At 40.5% G+C, this 27,727-nt stretch overlaps 1 protein-coding gene across 8 annotated transcripts in view; it reads left to right on the forward strand.

The window, feature by feature from the left end:
• LOC110827416 (carboxyl-terminal PDZ ligand of neuronal nitric oxide synthase protein) overlaps nucleotides 1-27,727 on the forward strand; it is a 171,726-nt gene that overhangs the window by 137,206 nt on the left and 6,793 nt on the right. For 7 of the 8 annotated variants that reach the window (XM_022059062.2, XM_022059065.2, XM_022059066.2 and 4 more), the window contains 4 exons: nucleotides 8,818-9,008; nucleotides 9,647-9,865; nucleotides 12,203-12,370; nucleotides 21,141-27,098. In XM_022059062.2, coding sequence (XP_021914754.1) covers nucleotides 8,818-9,008; nucleotides 9,647-9,865; nucleotides 12,203-12,370; nucleotides 21,141-22,037 — 1,475 coding nt within the window. In that variant the 3' untranslated portion in view covers nucleotides 22,038-27,098. Of the gene's footprint in view, nucleotides 1-8,817; nucleotides 9,009-9,646; nucleotides 9,866-12,202; nucleotides 12,371-21,140; nucleotides 27,099-27,727 lie in introns of those variants that run through there. The other variant, XM_022059067.2, reaches the window with a different exon arrangement.

The raw sequence follows: 27,727 nt of genomic DNA on the forward strand, positions 1-27,727 counted from the left end.
TGTATGTTTTTGAATGCACTGCGCTGTAAATAATTACGTCGGACACCGGGCAGGTTAGATTGCATCGCCGTTATGATGGAGACAGCAGGGAGCTCTGAAATGTCGGTAAACGTCTACCAGACGACACTGTGCTGCAACCCAGAAGACCGCCATCTTCACCGGGTTCAGTTCTTCTGTCCTTTCATATTTTTTCTCATTTACTGCTTCATTCTTTCTTACTGCATCCTTCCACTTCTACTTTCTTTCTGAATTTGTTTCTTTATATATAAAAATAAGCATACAAACAAATTGTTTTCACAATAAATGACACTATTGCCAAACGCGTTTCGACCTCAAGAGGTCATCATCAGTGGCAAGAAAGGGGAAATTAATTCATATAATCTCAAAAATAATTCACTATTAACTTCATAATCTGTTTAAATCCATATTTTTTTAGATTATATGAATTAATTTCTCGTTTCTTGACACTGATGATGACCTCTTGAGGTCGAAACGCGTTTGGCACTAGTGTCATTTATTGTGAAAACAGTTTGTATGGTTATTTTTATATTCTAATACACTACACGGTATACAAAGTTTTAAGATTGTTTATTTATGTTTGTCCGTTTTTGTTGTTTTATTCGTTGTTGAAGAGACTGTGAGTTCTCGTAATCATCAAATCGAGGAGCGGCGGGCGCCATAAGAGAACAGTACGAAAAAATGTAAACAAATATTCTCCAAGCGTGTTTGAACCCAGTAACTTCACCTGCCGCTAGTTTAAGACCTGCATGAATTAATTTCTGCACCAGAACACACAGTGACTCATAGTGAATGGAAAAGAGATATTTAAGCTTAACTTCTTGTTTTCTTGTCTTAGGAACGGTCCCAACGTTAAAGTTTTGTCTTGTGGTTCGCTTAATTTCGCAAGTGCGGTTTCCCGACACAGTTAAAAGACGGGGCAGCTGACGTTCGCATGTCTTCTTCACGCGCATGCGCATAACATTGAAGTAGAAGGGGCGAAGTTCAGCCGATGCTCTTCTTCACGCGCATGCGCATAACATTGAAGTAGAAGGGACGAAGTTCAACCGATGCGCTTGTAGCCCCATTGTTGCGTTTCTGGGGGAAAATAAACACCGCGTAATGGAAAAATCGCGTTATATAAACCGTTCGTTCATTTGGAATTAACGGGTTAGGGGCGGCGATTTCGAATAGTCTCACATTATTACAAATCACACCTGAATTAATTCTGTGTTCTATTAATATGCACCACGCCAAGTTACAGTGTTAACCCACAACGAACAGTGTAGCTGGTGGGCAAAACAATTCACTATTAGTCTATTCGTAGCCAAGTCAGAGCAGTTCTAGCCCTTTTTATATTTCATTGAATATCTTTATTTGCTTTATTTCGGTCGTATTGTATCCGCGTTATGGAAACATCATTCTCCCATAAATCAATGGCGTTATAAAAACGCGTTATAATGGAAATGGGTGGATTGCTACGAAGCCGCAGATATTAAGTGAGGGGGGGGGGTGTACGATGCTTGATGTGACATGTCCCGGTTAATTCTAAAATAAATATACCAGTCCGAGCCTATACTTTAATGTCCAAGCGCTGACAGCACTGTGTGTGAACAGGGTAAAATTTTATAACTCCAAAAGCCTCTGGAGATGGTGCATTGCACTCTGTGTCGCTATTTGTCTGGACTTGATCCTAAACTAACTGACTAGATGGCTTACCGAACCCGAAGGTTCATCACCGAATTAACCAAAGCCCTCCACCGGACCCTGTCCTGGGACAACAAAATCCAGTCTTCTTCAACTCCTATCTCCCATAGATCCCGCCTGAGATTATCCTCCTATCTACGTCCAGGTCTCCCCAGCGGTCTCTTCCCCTCAGGCTTCCCAACCAGTACCCAGTGCACACCTATTGTCCCATCCATGCGCGCTACATGCCCCGCCCATCACGAATTTTCTAGATGGTTCTTTATAAAGTATCGTGTAATTAATTCGATGCTGAGATGCAGTTATTTGTGACAAAGACACGCTTTTAGTTTGTTTACGACGGGGATGGCGAAAATCGTGTTTGCCTGGTGCCACAAGTTCTCACCAGTTAAGAGTCGCTTGCCGCCGTCCTCGAGTGCAGCTCAGTTTCGCTTTCTGAGATTTCTCCTGCACATTCTGACGCAGTTCGTCCGTTCTTCGACGGCGTATTGCTGTTTAGAGGACAGAACAATCGAAACTAATATAGGCGAGGTTTAAGGTTCTCAAGGCAACTATCATGAAGATGGATGTCTTTAGGGATTTAGCACCATGCAGTCTGGTAGATGTTTACGGACGTCAGGGTCATCATTCAAGTATTTCAAGGCGGGATGCTCCTGTGAAACGTCCGCCTTATTACGTTCATAGTGCTACATCCCATGAGAATGAGCCGGGATAGCTCAGTCAGTATAGTGACTAGTTACGGGCTGGACGACCGGGGTTCGATCGCCGACGGGGGCAGAGGATTTTTCCTCTAGCCTCTGCGTCCAGACCGGCTCTAGGGCCCACCCAGCCTCCTCTACAATGGGTACCGGGGTCCTTTCCCGGGGGTAAAGCCGGGCGGGGCGTGATGCTGACCACTCACCCCCATCTAGTGCCGAGGTCAAGGAAGAGAGGAGCTATACCCCCACTCCCCCCAAACGCCTACATGGCGTATAGCGGGACAAACTTTACTTTTACTTTACATCCCATGAGAGAGCTTATTTTCGTAACTAGTTACATTTGTGACACTCGTTCTTAAATCTCACGGATGAAAATAATTGTTAATGCGTGATATTAAGAGTAAAACGTAGCCAGCGCTGATGGCTGTCTTAAGGGCTGTAGCGCCGTGTAGTGTGGTTGAAGTTAACTAACGTTTCGGAGGTCTTTGCTGCCTCCATCATTAGGGTGATGAGTAAGACGCGCGCCTCCAAAACATTGGTAAACTTCTACCAGACTACACGGCGCTACAGCCCAGAAGACAGCCATCTTCGGACTCACCGCCGTGAAAATTTCAACTTCTACGTAGGTGACGTTCTGATATCTTTCTCAGGTAATAATATTTTGTATGGAAACGTGACGGAACAACAAAATGTAGCCTGGGAAGAGGTCTTGTGGTTTCTGACAGCGTGTATCACGAGAGATAGTTACCAACGTTTCTGAGGAGCCTGCTGCCTTCATATTTGTGATGCCTTAAAAATCTGCACGCAAAAGGTCGCGAAGTATTGAATTCTCTGGTGACTGCAAGTGTTCGCGCAAACCTAAGCTGTTGTCCCCTCGCGGTTTGTGCCTTCAATTTTCAGTCCGGACGACGAGAACTTGTTCAGCCCTGCCCTACAGCTCTGCCAGCTACGAAGTTTCTACGGTTAATGTTAAAGGTTAGTCGTGACACGTGTTGTATTAAAATACCCCCGGTTTGTAAGAATTATTAAGATTGAGTCGCACGATATGCAACTTCGCACACCCGATATAAAGATATGTTGTTCTCTGTCGCTTGCCAGTTGGCATGTCCTCTCTGTGGAAGCTGGACTCTGCTTGCCCCAAGACGAGGGACAAACAATCGCTTGTCCCCAGAAATAAAGCTCTCTCTCTCTCTCTCTCTCGAAAAAGAAACCAGGTATTTGTCTTCGTACATATTTACAAGAAAAATAGAACTCCGATGTGTTATTTCATAAGATACAAATCTTTTCGTGCATTGTTATCGGATTCCCCCCTGTTTTCCTCCGTCTCCTGGATCTTACTGCGCAACCATTACTGATTTTTAATATCAGGATCTATTTATATCTACTGATGTTACTTGGCAGTAGCTTAATTCATAAAATAATTACTGTGAGCCGCCACAGCGACATACAATTGAAAAGTGATCTCAGAAATTCAAGTTGTGTACGTGAGAATGTTGTAATAAATAAGAAACGTTATTTCAGGACAGTTTATTTTAATAGAATCCCGAGAGAGGCGTGGGTGTCTTTGGGCTTCGTCTCCCCTCAGTACAGAAGCTTGGGATATATATCTTAGTGATCTGTGTTTGTATAAATTTGTAGCTACTGTATATTTCTACAACGCCATATCGTTTGTAAGGTACAGTGAATTTTCGAAACTTGTCGGTGTCATTGATCGTAGCTTCTTTGATAGTATTCGGCTATAATTGAGTACAGAATTCTACAGCGTGTTATTTGGCGATTGGCTGGCGGTACGGCGCGCCCCGGCTGTCCACTGTACGATCACTGCTTCGTCTGTCGTGTCTCCTGACGGCACAGTCGCTAAAGATCCTCACAGTTTGTAAGCACTAAGTTAATATTTTCAAAATTTAAATACACTTTAATTTAGAAATGCGTGTGAATTCAGATGAAAAGTAACTTTTAATTACAAACGCACTTAATAAATGTCATTTTTATTGGTCCAACAGCAGACATGTTACTAGTCAGAGAACAATTACGAGCAAATTCTTTATTTTCGCGTGCTCCTTCTGTTTGTGAACCTCGGCTGTGGAACCCGGACTTCTAAACATACAATTAGATCAGTGTTTCTCAACCGGGGGTCCGCAAGTTGTATGTAAGGGATCCGCGAGTTAAGTATATTCTACTTTTTATGCTGTGTTGTAAGTTTTAAGCCTTTTACGTCACTTTCTTACGTCCACACTGCAACATAAAAACATTACAAAATATATACTTCTGAGGTAATTTTTGGGAGGGAGTCATCGGTACCAGAATGATACGGAAACACTGATTTAATGACGGCCAGGGCTTGACGCTGACCACTCACCCCCCCCCCCCCCCCCCCCCATCTAGTGCCGAGGTTGGGAATGAGTAGGAGCTATAAACCGCCTCCTCCCCCCACACCAAGCGCCTACATGGCGTATAGTGGGATAATTTCCCGATATTGTTGGTATTATTTGCGATAGGAAATTGTACCCGATTGGGCTGACGTCCGGTGGTATGAAGTCCACGCCGAGTTAGTAAGATTCGCTACTCTTGTACGTGTGTATACCACAAGCAAGGTATATAGACGGGGCAAAGGGCTTTGGCGAACAAAGCGGCCACGTAAGAGAGGACGTGGCTTTGGAGGAGACATTTGTTGTTGTTAAATGAAAATTAATTTCTGGCCCTCTTTTATTCTTATCTTAGCCATTAATTAATTGGCATTCGTCCAAATATGCTGTGACGATGGAGGTACAAATGTGACCTGTAGAATTGGCATTGTCTGATTCTGTAATATCTACCGGACAGCGGACCCCAAGGACGTACATGTCGAGGAAAGAATTACCCTGAAACTCACGTCTGAAAATACTTTTTTTTTCTTCTCATGATTTTGCCAGGTTGAAAACGACGGAAGTTAGGTTCATTCTAAACCGGGTGAGGGGGATACATTTCTGTATGTTCGATTTTGTCATTTCATAAAGATATTTTGTTAGTAAATAAGTAGCGATTACTAAATCAAATTCGTTTATTTATTTATTTCGAATGACATTTTCTAGCACTTCACAGCATATTGCACACTGTGATATTTATTCTCCGTTAAAAATTATTGTGGTGATCCCATGCGGTATAAACTGCTACCCCCCCCCCCCCCCAATAGCGTAAAATGTTCCACGTGCCTTGCAATGGCCGCTCTGTGTTCCTGTGTAACATTGCATGCAAACGCCATCGTGGTACCTAGGCATCATAGCAGAACTAGTTCAACCCCGTACATACAAATGTACACGTGGGTCATTATATCATTTCGTGTTTTGGTCCCATCGCAGCTTAATTTGTGGGTTCTGGTGAAAAGGAGGTGAAGTTGGTATCTCGATATTATTGATACGCAAGTTAGCCAACTTCACAACGTAAATTAGGTTACGCTGCTTGGCGTGACATTGATACTATCTTGACATTTTTGTATAATTTCAGGTTCTCACTGCAGCGAAAACAAAGTTCAATTTGTTCTGAAATGTCACATCGTAGAGTCTGGTAGAAGTTTACCGACGTTTCTGAGGCGCTTGCTGCCTCATCATTAAAATGATGAGTAACCATTGCCCTGGTGATGGAAGCTACAAGTACGTCTTAAACGTCGATAAATTTTACCAGACTACACGACGTAACATCCCATAAGACAGACAACTTTGTTATTAAATTTGTTTCCACTCGCTGGTCTTGATAAAACTTTCGCGACAAATCGGAATGACCCTCGCGAGCCTTTTTCTGGTCGGGACCCATTGGTTGAGAACCAATGTGTCGCGTCGCGAGTGTCAGCACGTCAGATGAAGGACATAATTCACGCCTTTGAATGAATATTGCTGCCTTTACGTTTGGTTCCAGTGTTGACTCCCGATTGCTGTAAACAGGTGGCGCCAAGTTTGTCATCGCACTGTGTCTTTGACTTTTCTTTACGGCACGGATTGTTGGTTTCGTCACAGTGTCTGGGAATTTAGTTATTTTGATTGTGACGCGGTTTTGAGAAAGCTGAGATAATTTTTAGCTAATGGGACAGAATTTCTCGTCGCCTGAACCAGCATTGGGCTTTTTCGCCGTCTGGGTGTAGGTAATAAATAATACCCACCACGACCAGACATTTTCGCCGACTCAGAATGTTTCTTCGTCTTCCACTAATTGGGGTTGGAATGACACAAAAATATTTAATCCTGTCAGACATTTAGCACGACGGATAATTGGTCCGTAGCAGTTACTTTTGCCTGAACAGGACAACCAAGGACTCACATCCACGCCTCGAGGCGGATGTGAGCCCCCTTGATTTCAGTGTCTGAGTTGTCCAGTAGAATGGGTAGCTGTACCATGCGACTTTGACCCTGCGGCCACTTTATCCTTTAGTCCGTAATGTATCTGCATGAGGCCTGTTTAGAACACAGTTTTGTGGTTTCGTGTTTGCTTTCGATCTATTTTAAATGGTATAGATTATCGCAGAAACCTTTCTAATATCGTATTACCTCGATTATAAGACTCGCCCCTGATTTAGTAATAAGTTTTGAGGAAATAAAATACGTATATTAAAATAGGATTTGTCAATGTTCAAACATAAAACTTCATTGTTTAAATTCTCTCAGAATCTTCTTTGTTACTGTCACATGACTAGTATAGTGGGTATAAATGTCTTCCTTGCGCTTTTATATCGATTGTTAGATGTCTTAAAATCGAAGACATGCGATAACTTAACACGCAGTTAATTGTTTTCATTGTTGTTCTGTAACGCCATGTTTTGGAGGCGAGGAATGCGGTAGAATGGAGGGAGTAAGATAAATACGCGAAAGAGAATATTGTGATGAAAAGAGTGGGGGATGAAGATACGAAGAAGAAAGTGTCTGTTGAATTTCAGCGGGCTTTTGATGCAAGTTTATCAAATCAAGTAGCAATTCTGAAGCTAATTACTTTGTTGGTAGTCATAACAGCTTGTGTTCTGTTGTGGTTTAGTTGCTGGCAGTCTGTGGAACAGAAAGCAAGGTTAAGTCGGGCCAATCCGCGTATGCTGACAGGTCTTTGTGACTTTCCTTGTCCCTGTCAATTGCAGCAGACGCCTCGAAACGCTGATAGTTGCTCAGCCATGTTCCCATACTTGTACGGAACCATAAGATTTGTTATATAACCGTTCATGAATCCCCTTTCGTGTTTCATAAGTTTACTTTCTTCCTTCTTACACAGAAGTGGAGACAGTGATATGTTTTGACTCGTGGTTACATCTGCAGTTCGTGCCGAACTCCTGAAAACCACGTCCGCCCGGCTCCAACCCTGAAAGAAGGAGGAGCGATGTGAGTGGAACAGTTTCAGCCTATCACCCCCCCCCCCCACCGATGAACCCCCTCCACGTTTCAAATTTAATTATTCGCAAATCAAGATGGCTGTCTTCCGGGTCGTTGCGTCTGGCAGAAGCTTACCGACGTTTCAGAGGTCCTTCCTGGCACTTATCGCCCTGATGAGGCAGCAAGGGCCTCTGAAACGTCGGTGAACTTCTACCAGACTGCGCGGCTCAACGACCCAGAAGACAGCCATCTTCGGACTCACCGCCGTGAGAACTCCCGCACAAGGGCGCCATGGAGACAGCAGCCAGTGTATTTATCCGAAAAACGTAAATCCGAACCTGATTTCGAACGTGGTTTTTTCATGCAGGGGGCTGGCAAAACAGTGTGAGGTTTGTTCTCTTCCCTTCCCAGCACAATCATGTTAACTCGTATGTTCAAGATTAACTTTAATATTATCCTCCCATTTACTCTTACCCAGGTCTTGCAGGTTTTCCAGCAAAAATACGAATCTGTCTATTGTCGTATCGTTAATGCCGAATATGTAATAAATAAACCAGTTGGTATCCCTTGGACGACGCTTTGATAATCGCCGGCTGCTGCAGCGTAACGTCATCATGTATCTGCACGCTGTACTTTGGAGGTTTGCCCAATCTCAGAATGACGCGCGAAAATCCCATCGCGGTTCACACATAGTCATTAACTCCCTGAGACAGCGAGAGACATCTACCGGGTGCGTCCAACATTGCCCTCAGTTCATCACTAGCCCTTTTTCTTTCGTCCAAAATATACAGGGTGTGTATTATGGTCAGAATTACTTAAGAAAAATAATGACAATAAACTGCTAAGATGACCATGATGACGTGGACTTTGTTACCGCATCAGCAGACGAACTTAATGGCCTAGTGTATTAACTACGGCTTTCTGGGATTAGTCACGTCGAATGTCGCTGGTTGGTGAAAAAGTTCTTGTTTCTCCAGTGTTGTGTATCTGGTGCGATCCGAAATCCTGGTGGAGATGTGACAGCTTACACATCCACCGCGCGGCGACCAGCAACGGCATCTGTTGAGAATATGACGAACTTGCTTCCATTTCAGACACGATTTCGGACCCGATGAGCTGCGACACGCTGGCAGCAGAAGACACGGCGTCTCTCCACGACGCGCCGTCCGACAAGCAGCAGTCGCAGAAGCAACCACCGCCCACAGCAGACGGACCTCAGCGTCCGCTCAGACTGGACATCCTTCCTCCCCCTCCCAACACAAACTCCAGCAGGAGGTCGCCTATGGTACGTACCAGTGCTTGTGCTGGGTGAGGCGTTTTAATTTCTGTCATTCGGTTTGGTTTCACGTGGGGTACTAATTTTTCATAGGTTATGCCCTCTTAATATCCTTTATGAAAAGCAGGTGTTGAATTTTTAATTGATACGCACAGAAATTTGCATTAATCTGCCACCTTTCAGTTTCGACCTCCGAGTACCACATTTAATCGAAACCCATTCAGTGATTTGACACGTACTGACGGGACGACAACCTCCCAATATGTAAGTTCACTTCGTGCATGCAAAGAGAGGTTTGTTCGTCTGTGCAGACCTATTGAAATTCTGTTTTCAGAACTTCTTCTGAAGCACATAAGACCATGTTTCTTTCGTTGTGATTTTGTTTCCATGACGGTTATTTACGCCATTGCCCGCTAATGGTTCAGATTTATTTTCGAAAGCCCCAGAATCGCCTTGGATCTCTTTCAGTTTGTCGTCATTGGAACAGCTGTAACACGAATCGAAGGAAATTTCAAACAACGCGCACTGTTCGACGCTCTCATATAATGTGTAATGTTCCTCACGACGACGTTTATTCTTCTGCGTGTGATGACGTCTTTTCCCGTCATTATTCATCAGTGGGCTGGATGGGATGCTTCTGTTTTCAGAGTGGCTGCGAAACGTACAGTTCGCCACTGAGTGATCCGCTCAGGACGAGCGGAGAGCCGCTACCTGGCGCCGGGACCCCGCTCAGCACGCACCACGAGCTTCAGCTGTTGCGCGAGCAGCTGGAGCAGCAAGCTCAACAGACGCAGGCCGCCGTGGCGCAGGTACATCTGCTTCGCGATCAGCTGGCTGCAGAAACAGCGGCTCGGCTTGAGGCCCAGGTAAACCTTTTCTTGCACCTCTGAGGTCACTACCTGAAGACATGGATAGTATAGGTGCCCCAAGTTCTGTTTACCGACGGGAGAGAGGGAAAACGTTGAGGTTATGTTGCTTGCCTGCCTTCCTAGTCCTGCTTTGTCAATAGATTCATGCTACTGAGGATGCAGAGGCGTCGAATATGTCCAGCACTTCCATTATTCAGCTTCTTCAATAGTAGTGACGTATACCTCAGGTCATGACGAGAGTATAAACAATTGAGTAAAGAAAAACTAATTGGGTCGCTTAATAGAAAAAAAATGTTTTAATTACTCCTATGAGTTCCAAATGTAATGTTGACGTATCATCGGAAACATCGCTCTTTGTAGCATCGATACAAAAGAAGTATTTACTACAAACATTTTTCGGAAATAATGCATGTGAGTGACCCTTTTTTGAATTACTTTCTTAAGGCAAAAAATGGCACAGTAAATGCTCCAGCCACATGGCAAACTGACAACATTTTATCTTTAACAAAGTCGCTTTGACTTGGTCTTCCAAATTTAGCCATTTTCCTTTAGGACACAAATTCAGTACATTGTATGGGTGTCAGTCTAGGAATATGTTGATATTACTCACCTCAAAAAAAACTGACCCATTGAACCCTGCATGTTCGGTATTTTACTTTATTTATTATGTTGGCAGCACTTGTGTATCGAGATCATTTTAATTCTTAAAATGCAGGTTGTTTAACTGCATGGCGGTTATAGCGACTGTAAGAAGTTGCAGTTTTCAGGTACGTGCACACAATGAAATGAATTTCTACCAGACTGCAACTTAGAAATAAGATCCAGCACATTTTAACGGGCAGTGAAACTTATCCTACTGTCGCAGACACACATGGATCGAGCTACATTTCTCTGTTATAAGGTGGCACAGGACACCACTTTTTATCATAAATGGTAGCTGGGATGAAAATTTTCTCTTGTTTTTCCATCAAAAGGGTATTACGTTAAAGTGGCCCTTTCCAGTGTCCGATCTCATTCGTACTGCTTTTCCTTCACGGTCGTATCGCGTAAATGTTATCATTCCATCATCTGACTGTATAGTTCAATTTTTTTGATGTGGCCAATCTAAAGTCTTAAGTGTGTCGTGTTCACAGTGGCAGCAGCTAAGAAATTGAACCGTACATAAGATAGCCTCCTACTACGTTGCTTCCCGCCCCACCAGCCGGGCAGCAGTGCCCTCAGGCCCAGTGAGAAGTCAGTCTATGGATGGACAGAAATTTAATTGATGATTAATAAATCCAACTAATGTATTAGTAAATTAATAATTAATGTGTAATTTTAGTGTGAATCTGGAGAAACTTCATGTGTTATAAGACGTGTGTGAGCTAACATAGTATATGTGTCTGCTGTAGTCCAGCCCAAATTTTACATACTGATTTTATAAGTAGCGTAGTTTTCATGTCTTAAGTGATTAACTGTGGGTTGGAACTAACTAACAAACTAACTAGATGGCTTACCGAACCTGATGGTTCATCACCGAATTAACCAAAGCCCTCCACCGGACCCTGTCCTAGGCCAACAAAATCCAGTCTCCTTCAACTCCTATCTCCCATAGATCCCGCCTGAGATTATCCACGTCTAGGTCTCCCCAGCGGTCTCTTCCCCTCAGGCTTCCCGACCAATACCCGGTGCACACCTCTTGTCCCATCCATGCGCGCTACATGCCCCACCAATCTCATTCTTCTCGACTTAATCACCCTGACAATACTGGGGGAGGAGTACAGATTTTTAAGCTCATCATTATGCAGCTTTCTCCATGCCCCATCGTCTTCTCTCCTAGGCCCAAAAATCCTCCTTGACACCCGATTCTCAAACACCTGCAATCTATGTTCCTCCCTCTGAGTGAGAGACCATGTTTCGCACCCATACAGAACAACAGACAAAATTATTGTTTTGTATATTTTAATCTTCAGGTTCCTAGAAATCAGATGGGAAGACAAAATATTTTGAACTGAGAAGTTGAATGGGTTGGAAACTTTTCTTAAATTCATTTACACCTCTGTATAAATCACTAATATTTATGTTTCTGTGATTAGTTTCAAATTGATTAATTTTGTTTTTCAGGTATTCCCTTTCCTTCTTCCGAAATGCTATACTGGTTTCACGTCTTAAATTTCGCAGATTTTCTCTATTGATTCGGCTTTGGTTTTGCTGCCATTGTAATTACAACGAACACTTTTGTAAAAGACGTGTGTAGGGCTACTTTGTGGCATGCACATTTTTGCTGTTCCCCGTTTTTCATTCCTCAATCTAAAGGCTTTTTGGAACGAATTATTAAAACAAAGCTGTGTGCAGGCGCGGACACATCAGTTGCTGGTGCATAACAAGGAACTTCTTGACCACATCGCAGCTTTAGTAGCGCATCTGCAAGAACAGGAGAGACTTCAGCAACGCCACCAACAGGTCAGCAACAACCAGGGTCAGGTCCAACAGCAACAGGAGCACGTGACCATGGTACCACAGGTAGGAAGGCAGAGCGCCCGCATGGCTCGTTCGACTCGTTTGTCTCTTAACTTTGCACGTCTGTCCTCTTGCATGACGCTTCTGTTGTGGTAAGGTTCTTATGATCTGTAGTGATGGGGAATTGGCTATGTAACAGAAGAGGTGCAGGCTTAGTCCAGTTTATTTGATACTGTACGTATTACTTCTAGACAGTATATCATGCATATTTTTAAGAAATACTTATTTGTAAAGATACTTCAGAAAGTAACATTCACAGAAGAAATTTAAATATGTTATTTAAAGAATGAAAATTCAAAGTGGACGGTAACTCTTAACTGCACATCCGAAGTATTCTGTTGTAAGTTAAAGGAATATGTGGAAGGATTTCTGGAGGCAGAAAATATGATATTACCTCTCCTTGCACATGTAAGAAGAAGGTCAAGAATAATACACGTTTCTACAAAGTTAACAACAGTTAATGTATTATTATACAGTGTGAGCAGAATGGAAGTCTACTTTTTCAAAATGATACTGAAAGCAAATTTCGGCATACTTAGAACTTCACATCTACACCAGACAATAGAAAAAACTCAAAATTTTGTACACACCTCACAGGGACTCAATATGCGCTTTGTGATTCAGACGGCAGGGGCCAAGATGACAATCGAACTTGGCCCAAACTTTGTGCAGTGTCCCTGATGATGGAAGCTATGGCAGTTGTGATTCAAGTGTCTTATAAATGGATGCACTCTGTTGTGGGGTAGCCATTTTCAAAAGTAGTGGCATCTAGCATAATGGTAAGATTATGCTTAGTAATATGTGATCGTTTTAAATGACATCTTACTACTTAGGCTGGGGCCACGCGACCGTACAAAGTACGTCCGTTGTAACGCACATCGTGACGTCCGTCATAGAATTATGAAGGGGCAAGACCACAGAACGCAACGGCTTCTTCCGGCTCCTTTGGGGCAACTGACGCATCACACTGCGCTCGTGTGGTGTCCTCACCTACGTCTGTTGCAACGGACGTACTTTGTACGGTCGTGTGGCCAGGGTCTTAGCCTGTACTCAGAAACTGGGTACTCTGAGATTTATTTTTTGTATGGATATCAGGTTTATATCAGATTTGAAGAGATTCTGTATATTAAATCAGCAGTGCATTTTGTTGTGAGAGAGTGCAACAGACAGTTTTGGTATAGGATAACAGAATTTTTCATTTCTTGTTTGCCTTTCTGTATTAACTAACCTGTATCAACCGAGCGTTATGTCTTACATGTGGTTTGCCTGGCCATGTCTCACACTAAGATACCAGTAAACCGTTAACCCTCACTGACAATTCCATTGTACAACAGTTTAAATCCCCTGTTATCATATGGTAAAGGTTAATGCAAGCTCTGTCATGCATGAATGCTGTTGGAAAGATGAGAGACCAACTGCGCATAGTTCAGGATTGGTCAGTTAAGCCCAGTCCTGGACGCTTCATGATGATGATTATGATAATGATTGATTTACTACCGAGGGATTGTGTGGTTTTAAAATCTGTTCAAATATCATGGTTATATGCAACTGCCGATACATAAACCTCGTCGGACATGGTTTGAACAAACTGAACTTCATGCTAACCTAACTTGATATTTGATAGTGTCATTTATTCTGTGTAGGGTATAATTCTTACGCTAGAATGGCTTTTATTTACAAATATGTAGTGGAATTTGTACTACATGAAAAAAAATAGTTGTACCTACATTGCGTGGTTTCCATATCCTCATTTGTAACCAGGATTGACAAGATAAAAGTGATGTTGACAGTAAAAAATATAAGAGACAAGTAATTATTCCTTACATTCACACTTTATAATCACCTTGTGATTTTCATGTTAAAGGCTCAGTAACCTGATCCTTTACATTTCCATGTCCTTTCTAATCCATTTCCACATCTTATCCAGGACACACGTTGAAGTCCTTGTTCCCATTCTGTCATAATATGTTGTGTGTATTTTACTAGTAACGGCGTGTGTGTGTGTGTTATCACAGTAATATTGAGTTGATTGCCGTGTTGTGTGTGTAGTTGCATTCTTAGTCTTTTGATTTCTGAATTGTTATGCTGCATGCAAACATGAATACACAGCAGCAATATGGGCCGAGCATTGTGTCGCGTGATAATTGTTTGATCTGATTCACCTTATATTCAATTTAATATCTCAGTATGAATGTGACTTTATGTCTGTATAGTACGTCTCGAATTATAGGTAAGAAGGCAGTTAAAATTCTGGCTGAATTGTTATGACTGTCAGTGTTCATGGTGGTCTGAAATAATCAAGACTCTGTATAGAACTCTAAATTAACTTTATCTGTATTCTCAGAAACAGCTTGTATAGAGTATTGCATCGGACATAAAATATTTATCTTTAAGATTTGAAACTTTTTTTTAATATTTTCCATTGCGGTGAATAATGCAATTTAAAAATTCTGTCATGACATCAAAGCTAGTGACATAAGAAAAATTTCTGGGAGCATATTCCAAAAATACATGTATATAAAACGGGTAAATATTTCTGTGCATATTCATTTTTGACAAAGAGACCACTAGCGTTATTGGATATGCACCACTGAATATTATAAAAAAAGAATCATGATCCCCAATCCAATATCTTTACTGAAACTCAAATGCAGGACACGTTTTTTGGTTTCTGACCCTAGTCCCTGTAATTTCCTTGCCAAAATACAATTTTGTTGTTTTGCATCGTTCTTCTATCACACTTTGTGTGCACGTTGCTCCTGCAATTTTCTCACTGCAAAACTTTGGTCTTGGTGCTGTTCTTCTGTCATGTGTCATTTCCGAACTACATGAACCGCCCTTACCGGGACTCAAACTCATGACACTTTTTCTGGAATTCTGACCTGTCTGTATTCTATTTCTGGTCTCAAGGAATAAGCATGCCAGGTTTGGTGCAAATTGGTATATTCATTCTCTAGCTGGAAGCAAACACGCACAATTTCAGTATCGATGTGGCAGTCTTCTGGATTGAAGCTCTGTGTAGTCTGGTAGAAGTTTATCAAGGTTTCGGAGGTCCTTGCTACCTCCATCATCAGGGTAGTGGAGGCAGCAAGGACCTCAGAAACGTCGATAAACCTACCAGACTTCATGACGCTTCAACCTAGAAGACAGCCATCTTTGTACTCACTACCACAAAAACCTCGACTCCTACTTAATTTTAGTTTTATATATGAGAAGATTTTGTTGATACGGATGAAGTTATGTGTTGCGAAACACAGAGAAGTTTCCAAATGCTAGCGAGGACTCTGAGAATAACAAAGACCGAGAATGAAGTAACAGGACGAGGAGGTTCATAATTTGTACTTTTCATCCAATATTACTAATGTGAGAAAATCAAGAGAAATTAGATGGGCAGGGCATGTAGTGTACATTAGACATACAAAATGCATTGAGGGGATTAGTCATAAAACCCAAAAGGGAAGGGACCACTTGGGAGACCTAGACATATGTGAGGATAATATTTAAATAGATCATAAAATAGTCTTTATGTGAGAGTGTGGATTAAATTCACTGGACCAGTTTGGATTCTGGTGTACGTGGTAATGAATGTTTACGTTTCATAAAAGGTGGAAAATTTGTTCACCAGCTAAGGCACTCAACGCTTTTATGAAGATTCTCTACATTTGGTCTCAACTCCAGTTATAAATTTCTTGTGTGTGATCACGAATTTGGGCCATTAAAGTGGCCAGTATCATCCTTAGAGTACTGCTGTGGCCTGTTCTATACACAATTGTTTTTTGCTAATTTTAGGCTTGAATGCAATTTTTGCTGTGTCATTTTACTGCCTTGTAAGTACCCACTGATATTTCACACATTTCAGCAACAGTTTCTGAAGTACATAGTTTTTTGTAGTCAAATATCATAACGTGATGAAATGTTGGAACATTTCGAGGTTTTTGCGTAATGATCCAAATTGTCATGAAAGTGGTGTGTCATCAAGACCTTGTTAGTATACACAGGATTTGCCATGTGATAGTGATGCAGGCTACTAGAGGCTGTTAGCGATGATTTTTATACATCGTATCGCATAATAATTTGTTGCCAAGTATGCTGGATGCGGTGCTGTTCGACAAGTTTCCTGCCATGTAGCGCGTGTGGTTAATCGCAACTCTGCAGATAGAAATCATAAAGTTGTCATTGTAGCTACCTATCAGAGGAATTCACTCTGATTCCAGGCTGTCTTGTTGACAATGTAACAGTAAACTTTCCATCACAGGTCACAAATAGTTCACGTACAATGTTCACCTGATGTGTATAACAAGTGAATGTGGTTTTCATAGAGACGTTAATCAGTAAATGTAATGCATTATTTTACATCATTGCCTGTTGATCAAATGATTCATTTTTCATGTGTTAAATGTTAAGGTTATTTGGGAATGGTGAATTTTAAAAGATGTGGAAGGCACTGTTTCAGCATTTTTCCAAAGGGACTAAATAAAACCACCATATTTGAAAATTTTGCTACCCACTGCAAAGTGACATTCAATGGACCTCTACTGACATGCTTTTACTCGCATTTAATGCCCTGAATATGAGATTCACGTGCCTAATGCCCTACTCTATATGTTGTTTGATTATAAATTTATTTAATGATGCTTTCTCAGCAATAATATGAAATAGAATATCTGGAACATTGTGAGTGATGTCAGGAAGAGCATGTAGAAAGAATTTGTCGTAACTTATTTTAATATAATACCCTTCAATGAAGTGAGAACAATTATGGAAAATGTGTCAGGTTAACGGGTTCCAGCCGAGATCCGAAGCTTAGACTTTCTCAGTGCAAGACATGCATGACAGATATTATACAGTGAAGTTTGGTACCAAGCATTTTCAGAACTAGATGCTCTGTTAAGGCGAGTTTCCAGCTTCAGGATTCAGTCTTTTTCGGCCCTCGTGCATCTTTTGCTTAATTTTCCACATTCCCAGCACCACAATGGAAGTTGAAAACCCCTACATACATTTCATTCAAATCTCGGAAGGGCACCGACAATTCTGTTTGAGTTTTCTTCTGTATTCTCAGGTGATACGATTTCTGGGATAAATTTTGAAATAGGTTATGACCGTTTCTCTCCAGTAATTTTTCAGTTTGCCGTACATAATCGTTATTTTGCCATGAATAGGTATAAAGCTGTGATGGACAGGCTCCAGCATACTCAGCTGCCTTCAATTCAGCTTAGGCTGTCCCCCCCCCCCCCCCCTACTCATTTCATAAAATTTCCCACTTCCTTCAGTGAAAGTTTTCATCCCAAAGACATTAAACTGAAAGACACATCAGTGATATTCCACTGATATTTAGGTTTTCATGTTAGGAAAAGGGTGGATTGTGACCTTCTGGTTATGATGGAGTGAAATTATGTCTTTGTAGAACTATGGCCACAAATGGGCATATTATCCATCCTCAGATGATACATGAATGAATATGGAGCATAAGTGGAGTGATTTTGACTGGAAACAACCAAAGAACTCATTGAAAACCCATTCTAGTGTTATTCTATCCCAAAATTCCACATAGACCACCCTGAGAGCAAACCCGGGCCTCTCTGGTGGAAAGCCAGCTATTAAAAGCCAATACTTGTGGTTCCCGACATATCTGAAGAACCTATTGCCTCTATTGTATAACCTGAAGATGGATGTGATGGGTTCCTCCAAGTCCAAATCAAATTGTGTTGTTAAGTATTGAGGTTGTTTTAATGCCATTGTGATCCCCCTTCCCCATTTATTTTTCCAATTTACCTAAATTTTGATCTGTTTATTTAAGTTTCTGTCAAATAATTGTTTGAAGAATGGTAAATGTTGAATTGTGTTTAAAAGAGTTTAAAGAATATTATTCTTTATTTATTTGAGTCGCTTAATGAGATGTCATTGCCGATGTATTGCTGCTGGATTAGTTATAATTCCTTAATGTAGCAATTGACGTATTTTGTTGTATTTTTTCATTTGTAATTCTGTGTACATGCATGAAACAAAAAGGTTTGTGGCTCTCTGTTGAGCGCAGAAAAAAAGTACACAGCTTTAGTGCCTGTTGTTTAGGGCAAAAGCTAAATAGCATATAGCAGCGTATAAAAACATGGCCCAAAATTATTTTACCATTATGCCATTTTGCTGCAAAACTTACATTAAGAATTTTCAGGATTAGAATGTGTGTGCATTAATGAGGATTGGGAAGATGTCATACCAGTGATAAACTGAAGTTACTCCAAATGAATAGAAAAGCAAAATTCACCCATAAGATTACAATTAGAAAGCTGCTTTCCTTTTGCTCCCGAAATTTATCTGTTGTCTATACATGGTAATACTTGGAATGAACCATTCTTCAAGTGCCTGAGCACTGCGGGTCCCAACTTTTCATTGGCTTGATCTATAGACATTTGATAGGACTCCTTGGACAAGGGATCGGCCGCAAGGCCTCTACCTGTACACATGACAGCACAACACAGAAAAATGCGGACAAACATCCATGGCTTGAGTGGGATTCGAACCCACGGTCCCAGCGACCAAGCGGCACAAGGCCCATGCCTCAGAATTAACGAAAACCCTCCACCTGTCCCTGTCCTGGGCCATGAAAATACAATCACCTTCAACTCCTACCACCCACAGATCCCACTTGATATTATCCTCCCATCTACATCTAGGTCTCCCCAGCGATCTCTTCCCCTCAGGCTTCGCAACCAATACCCAGTACACACCTCTTGCCCCATCCATGTGTGCCACATGCCCCGCCCATCTCATTCTTTTTGACTTAATCACCCTGACGATATTGGGGGAGGAGTACAAAGTTTTAAGTTCGTAATTATGTAGTTTTCTCCATGCCCCATCGTCTTCTCTCCTAGGCCCAAATATCCTCCTCAACACCCGATTCTCAAACACCTGTAATCTATGTTCCTCCCTCAGAGTGAGAGACCATGTTTCACACCCATACAGAACAACAGGCAAAATCATTGTTTTGTATATTTTAATCTTTAGGTTCTTAGAAATCAGATGGGAAGACAAATTGTTTTGAACTGAAAGTCACAAACCTTTGGAGAATGAAACTATTTTGTCATTATGTTTATGAGTTGGTTGGTTTCTTTTGTGACAGTTGTATTTAAGTTGTTGCATTAAGAATGTGTGTCCCTTTGACGGTCTTGTATTCTTCAGCCATGTCGTCCCTTTTCACTATGGCATGTGTTTTGAATTTTTAATATAGTTCTTTTATATTTAGCGTCTGCAGTGTGAACCATAATTTTGGTTTCAATTCGCTTGTAGTGATTTTTTTTTTTTACAGGTCTTTGCAAAGGAAAATTTGCTGGATTTAGATTCCCCGTATAATAATTAAACTGAGGAAAGTAAAATGCAGCATTCAGTCATATTAGAGACTAGTAGCTATGTCATCAGCCACACAGGACTAGCAGTTAAACAGTTGGCTGTCAGCTGGTGTCCACTTCATGAAGTCCCCCTTCCCCTTCATCTTTAGTTTGGTATTATAAATATTTCAGTATCACAATATGTCATTGTCAGTAATCATTATGTTATGTGCCATGAAAATTAATACTGTAAAAACATGACTGCCTTATCTGTCTTACTTTAAAAAAAACATTCTGTAAGGAATGATGCCTGATTAATGGTGATCGCAGCAGGAATTATAAATAATATAAATTAGTGATCTATTTCTGTACATAATTTTTATATTCTGACTATGATAAATTTGAAGATTTCTGTGTTCTGGGTTGCTGCGCTGTGTAGTCTGGTCGACGTTAACCAACGTTTCAGAGATCATACTGCCTCCGTCATCAGGGCGATGAGGCAGTATGACCTCTGAAACGTTGGTAAACATCGACCAGACTACACAGCGCAACAACCCAGAACACAGAAATCCTCATACTCACTGCCGTGAAAACCTCAAATCTTACATATGATAAATTTATCTCATATAACCTCAAAGTTTTGCACTTTCCCTGTGTTGGTAAGTTGTAATGTAGGATAAACATATTTCATACAAAATTAGTATGTTTATGATCTGTCTCACATGTGCATCTTCCATATCTCTTTAGTTATGACTGCCAGATGGAGATTTAAATAAGATTGTGCACAGTTGCCATATTGTTTTGCATTTTATATATATATTTATAATATAAAATGTTATAACATAATCTGCATATTTTTTGTAATATGTGTTACCACATAACATTTCAGAAATCTGCATTAAAAGATAGCAGGTTTGTTTGAGTTATGACAGCCAAAAGCCCGAAGTTTTTGACTGTTTGTGGACCAACCAACCAATTTATTCACAACAACAATAATAATAGTAATAATTCCATTTGTCCTTATTTAATACCATTTTTTTATTTTCAACTAGTTAAATGAACAAATAAAAAATGTAGTTTTTCCCCCATTCTTTCTTCAAGTTCCGGCACACAATCTGGAAAATTTTTCCCATCGTTGTCTTCAGCATGACTGCGGTAAGTTCCAGTGTCACTGGCAGTAGTTTTCTGAAGATGGCAGTGTTACAACTCGGGAGACATGATAATTTACAAATAATGCTGTCAGAATGTTATCAGTTCAGGTTTATAATGAAGTATGCACTCTGATGTGCATCCTAAGTGACATGGACTTCCTGTGTCAATACATTCTGCATAAGAACAGCTTTGAAATATTAGCCTCATAAAACACATTTCTAACACTTGTCTTTCTCTCTTTTTTCATGTTCCCTCTTTATATTTCTTGTCGCTATCTCTCTTCCTTGAACCCTCCTTAGTTGGCAATACTGTGTGACCCTCAAACCCCAGCAGTGGCTCCTGTCTTCCTGCCCGACTTCCAAGAAAGAGACCCTCTCCGTCAACAGCTGCAGGTGCCTCAACAGCCTCAAGCCTCATCACTGATTGAGAACCACAGTACCACAACAACGTATGTGCCAGGATCTCCCCAGCAGCGGCACTCTTTGCTGCAGCACCAGAACTCGTCTCCTGGCATCTTTGCGTTGGGCTTCCCGACCACAGCCTGCACCCCAGACCAGCAGTTTCAGCATCAGCTGCTACAGAGACTGCAGTGCCTCAGTGGTACCTACCAAAACCCAGTGAGACCTCCCCAGCAGCAACAGCAGTTCTCCCTAGTGTCTCCTACTAGTGTGTATCAGCAACCCGGGTTGGCAGGACTGTATGCTCCGCAGCAACAAACTCAGATTTCCCCCACCCAACTTGGTTACCATGTCTCCCAAGCCCCATCCTATTCCAGCTCGCCAGTGCTCTCTCAACGTTCTCGGCAGATGACACTTCAACTAAACCCTCAAGCAGCCGGCGAGGAAGAGTCTACACAGTTCATCCGACCATTATCCCACAGCGGTTCTGATAGTGGAGGAAGATCTGAGGAGATGCCACATCTAGACCCACCTCCTGGCTCTGTGAAGCGCCAGCAGCAGAATAAGGACAGTGGATCTGCCCAGACCAGCAAAAAGGAACAGAACCAGTTATCTGCAGCTTTATCGTCGATGGTATCTCTTAGGGTGTCTGGGGTTGATGACAGTGGAAGTAAACGTGGTGGATTGGCCAATGGACCTCCCTTCATAACCCGGTCTACTAGTGAAAAGGTGCCGAACCGTAGTGAACTCATGTCGCAGGTTCAGCGGACGGCTTGGGCTAGACACACGACTAAGTAACGCTACAGCTCAGTGTTGGTAATAGTGAGGTTATTATTTGGGTATATTACTTTGCATTCAGATAGGAAGAAGGAATCAAGAAGCCCAAGAAATTAATTTGGATTTGTTTGCTGCGACCAACAGTGCATGATTAACGGCTTGTCCGCCCCTCAGTCTGAAAACGCAGACATGGGGCAACTGGTTGATCCCATTTTATTTTGATCTTCCTGCAATTGTTGTTACAATACAAATTTGGTGAATCATGATTTAAATTATATTATTACTGATCGTTTATCGAGGACCATGTTTTATGAGCTCTAAAAATATGGTGTTAATGTAGTCTCTTATGCCGTGATCTCAATTCCGAGTTTCATAAAATTAAGTTAGTTTGTTCATAAGGTATTACAGGATGACATATATTACCCTTTTTACTTTCTGAAACCAGCCTACAAATCAAAAGCTCCACCAGTTGATCTGTAACACTGAAACAGTTACTTATTGAACTTTCTTGAGACATTTACAAGGATTTGTATGGCAACACTGTTATAAAGCAATGAATGGTAATATATTTTGAAGGAACCTACATTTCCAAGCCAGTTTTGATCAACTGTCAATTAATGTCGTTGCGACTTCTGTCAGTTGCTTGTGCCAAACATTGATCTTGAACATGAGCGCAAGTGGCACGGATTGTTCCTGCACAGTGACCCATCAACACTGTACGGTTTTAGTGCAGATCTGTGACCGTTCGTAAATTTAAATCTTTAATTACTCACAGCTGTGACGGTAGTCGCAGATTTATTACTGTGTTGGCGCAACGAATTTTCTTACAATGAACTCGATTACTGGCTCGGGGCTTCCTACGCTATGCCTGGTGGGACACAAACCTAACCTCACCTAAGCAGACAAGATTTAATTTGAGGTTCTTATGGCAGTAAAAAAGAAGTTGGTGTTGGTCTTCTGGGTTGTAACAGTGTTAACCCAGAAAACCAACATTTACAAGAACATAAATAAAATGTCTATAGGCAGGACTGTGGCGGAAAGAAAATAAGATGGAATTGTGGTTGGTCTGTAGGTGGTACTGTGTTTTGAACAAGTGACAAGACTGCTGTTGTGCCAGAATCTTGGCAAACAAAAATATTGCAGGGCTGCATGTACGTGACAGATTCTTAAGGTGTCTCTTCTAGCTGCGTGGCTAGATAATGGCTTGAAAGAATGTTCCTTTGGTTATATTCTTATTACTATTATTATTTTAGGTCAGTTGTCTTGTAAGTATATGGCGGTTTCTATGAAAATTATTGCTAGGAAATTACGTGACTGATGAAAGGCGACTCGGAGACGTGTGTGAATAATGCACGTATCTATTTTCTTAAGTATGTGTATAATCCACTATATTAAAAATGTGTTAACATTCTTCAGTTTTTCCTGTGGGAATTCGTGATTTCTGTTAACAGCAGGAAAGAATTTTATTGGTTTTTTTTAATACCAATGATATTTCAGACCTTTTATACAGGATGGGTGTTATTTATATTTCATTCATAATTTATAAATTCATATTTATGGTATACCCTGATTACCAGTGTTATTTTAGTTAGCGTTGTCTCCATGTTATGTCAGGCTTGTTTCTCTTCCACATTTAAATAGATAATTATAAATATAACTTATAGATGGTTTTAGAGGATAGATTGTCACTCAACCCTTAAAATAGATGATTGGTGGGGAAAAGTGCATATGTTATTAAGTCTGGTAGTTTCATGATAAGGAGATCAGTCTTGGTGAATCTCAGCATCTAAATTCAGTTTTCTCTACTTCTGTTTTAAGCTTTCTCCATCTGAAATTAAGTCACAGGTACAGTTCATAATAATTTTAACTCACTTTTGTGCTGTTACAGAGAATAATCAGTTGTTAATTTGTTCAGTCTTTCTCATCTTTTCCTTGCATCATTTTTCTAAAGAATCACTGAGAAAGAAGGTTGAGAAAGGATTGGAGTTTAGAGAATGTACTTTTAGCAAAATAATGTTTTAATCTATCGAGTGTGTTCCCATGACAACATATCTGAATTTTAAATGACTCAAGATTACTCTTTATGAGGTGTCTTTTGAGTTCGTTTTGAATTCTTTTTCAACCCTAGTTAGTGTGACGATAGAGAAATTTTATATTTTTAATGTGTGACATTTGCAGTAGTATAAAGAGATTAATATTTTCTGTAAACAACCAAACCATAGGCACGTCTGAATGTCGTACGTATTTGTCAAGACACGTGAACTCTAGTCTGAACATTTCTGTTGGTCAGAGCTGTCGACTGTAAAACTGTACAGTAACATCGATGAGAACTCGGGTAATTTTATAATTTTAACTTGTTTTCTTCGGTTGTATTGCTTTATAGTCCTCAGAATGATGGGCTAAGGACACTGAACGTTTGAGCAAATAACTTTGTTTTCTCACTGCGCTACATCCATGGTAGCCTTGTCACATGGAAAGGACGTGTTTGATTCATTCCATGGCTAAGAAGACAGAACGCTTCACTCAGAATAAATAATCTTAACAAATAACTTGCTCACAAACAGCATGTAGAAACATACATCTGACCCGATAATACGAGTTTTCTGTAGTAGCGTGTTTTATGAGAGCAGAATGATGGTTGTCGTGAACCCATTTATTACAAAAAATATATATATAAATAGAAGATGAAGCAGATGAGAGTCTCCAAAACATATTATAAAACCCTGTATATTTCAAGCAGTTTATATTGTACGAAATTTAGATAATTTTAGATTTGAACTCTGACTATAGCGTATAAAAGAAAAATCAATCTCGTCACATTTAAAGTTGTAATTTAGGAATGAGACAAATCCTGAGTTCTCTTTAAAGGTTCCATTGTCTGTATAACTCCTTCATATCATTTATTTTTTAAAATCTCTGTGTGATAACCTCAAAGGACACAAATGATTATTAGCAGTCAGGTGACATCATGTTTCAGTATGGCAGATTATATTAAGATTAAGTTAGGTTAAATTGGTTTAGGTTAGCATAGGATAAGTTAGTGATGGTTATAAAACTACTCGACATTTCAAATTTACATTTAAATTATTGCTGCTGCTTGACTAATAAACATTTATGTGACATAAACATAATGAATGGATATATACTCTTGTCACTGGCAATAAGATAGACAATAAATGGGTCATGTGTGACGGACATACCTCAGTTTATACGGTTCTGAAATCTAGTTCAGGCATTTTGTATCCGCAACATTAGTCGGAGAATTTGAAGTTAAGAGACAATTAGTAGACCCTTCTAAGAAATATTTTTTGAGTATGAACTGCAGTCGACAGGATCAGTGCAGTGTCCAGTTGCAGGACGTCGTGAAGGCAGTAAATAACTTCCGGATTCCATTAAAGATTGGTGTCTTCTTGGCTAGCTGAATGACTGTTGTTTTCCCAAGAAGTTACTTAGTTAATTTGTTTTTACTTTTTAAAAGAAAATTACCCGAGTTTCTTCATCCTTATTAATCTGTACCAGAGACAGACTTGCCTTATGTTTAATATATCTGTATATATGTGTTAGAGGTCATTTACATTTAATATTTACCATGTTTACAGTGTCTCAGATGACATGTTTGACGTGACGTCCTATCGTGTATGAATAGTCGCCAGCCATCCAAGACTTTGTTCATATCCCACACTGAATGTGATAACGTATTTATGAACTAATACAGAGCATTACCTAGAAATGCAATATTCATCAGTACAATATTATTAATTTGTGAATTACTATTGTATTTGTGATAGAAACAGTTTTGAAATCTGTGGAAATGTTACACATTTGTGGCCATTTGTAGGGGAAGTCAGTAAAGTCTTTGCAGTTTTATGGAACCGAAATGAATTTGTGCGGTCAACTTCATTGTCTAGTGAAAAACTTTGTGGCTTCCATAGACTTTGCTAGGAATGATGTTTTATTTGACAGGGGAAAAAAACACCTTTTCCATCTTTTTAACTGACTACGCATAGATTACTTGAATTTTTATATTCTCTTTTTCATTTCCTATTATTCTAATTCTGTTACTATATGAAAAAGTTTTCATAAAAGCCAGTGCAATTACAATGTCATCAACTGTTTATAGCGAGATGTCGTCTCGTAATGGCACTCCTTTATGCTCGTACTTCAGAGATAACCATTTTTAATCTTGAGAGGCCTCAAAGCTGACTTAATCCTACAGATGTGACATATGTCATAATATGGTAGTTGGTTAAAAACACTTTGGTTTCTGTGTTGTTGGATTTGGGCATTTTCTATCACTCAGGGTGTCTGTGTCACATCCATCGGGAGTTTCCTTGATGGCAGATCCTCGAAGCGCATTTATGTGATCATACGTACGTCCCCAAGTATGGCATGAAAACTAGCTCACTATCCACACCGGTGAAGACGACAGATGCGTTAATATACCGTCTGAAAATCGTAAGAATACCCATAGTTTTATGCTGCGGTGGGAAGAGCGTCATTAGATGCTCCCAGATGTTGATCCTAACACTAAGACATTGGTCATTAGAGGAATTATAGCTGACATGTTGTGTGTAGCGGCTAAAGCTGTGTTTTTGAGCCAGCTAGTACGATACAGTATTGCTCCTTGTCAGCTCTTTTATTGAGGACATTTGCCGTTGTAACATTCACTTATTCTCGGTTTAAATAAATGTCAAGAAAATAAATTACTGCGTTGGTTTGAGATAAAAAAAAGGAGTCCTTGTGTGAGATTTAGCTAAAATGGTTGACATCAACAGGACTGCCAAATTAAGCAAATGGAGGATCAGGCATCACCGTGAGATGTTTCAGACAGACGGACGTGTTCTCGTAACTCCTGAGTGATGATGATGACCCAGTCCATCACTGATGGTGCGGTGGAGTTTAGTCCAGATAAAGACATTTCTAACTTCCTCCAGTCACATGCCCATGAAGACTTATATTTAATTGTTATTACTCTTATTCGGGAGAACGGGGTATATTTGGAATTGGTTGTATTTGGCTTTGAGGGTGTATCTTCTTAAAAGCCAAGTTGTCACTTTCAACAATAAAGATATTTTTATAATATTTTTGAACTAATTTCAGTATACAGGTTTACCCCATGTATTGTTGTGTCATCTGGATATAACTCGGTCTCAAAATGGTAGAAATCACCAATGTTTCTGAGGAGTTTACTGAATCCTTAAGGTTCAAAAGGACTTTTTGAGTAAGAGAGCGTGTCGGTGGCATAACTGTCGACATTTAGGAGGATCCTACTGTATCCTCCTTTGAAGTGACTGACTTTAAATAAATAAACGCGAATTCATCTTAAATATCAGTACCTTAGAATTTAAATGAAGTGCTTTACCTTGAAGACTACAGTGACGACTGTTTAAAGGCGTCAGTCAGTATCACTTAAAAGAAATATTGAGATAAGTTAAAGTAATGTCAATGCCTGTTCACTTTACTAAGGCACTGGGGGCATATGATGAAAAGCTCCATACATTTGGGCCCTTGGTATAAGGTGGAGGTGAGTCGTCAGCTTATCATCGTGGCTCCTGTGTGAGTCCTTCGGCTTTCTGTAAGTCCTGTTGGAGAAAAATCGCACTGATTCTTTCTAGTGTTCTAACCGCGTTACGTATCAATTTGCTGACAGCTCAGAGACATGAGAATGTTAATATTATTTTCAAGTTACATCATGTGATATTAATGCATGG

The sequence above is a fragment of the Zootermopsis nevadensis genome, unplaced genomic scaffold (assembly GCF_977971745.1).
Source record: "Zootermopsis nevadensis isolate Lab colony 2312 unplaced genomic scaffold, Znev_1.0 Znev_ptg000003l, whole genome shotgun sequence".
NCBI lineage: Eukaryota > Metazoa > Arthropoda > Insecta > Blattodea > Termopsidae > Zootermopsis > Zootermopsis nevadensis.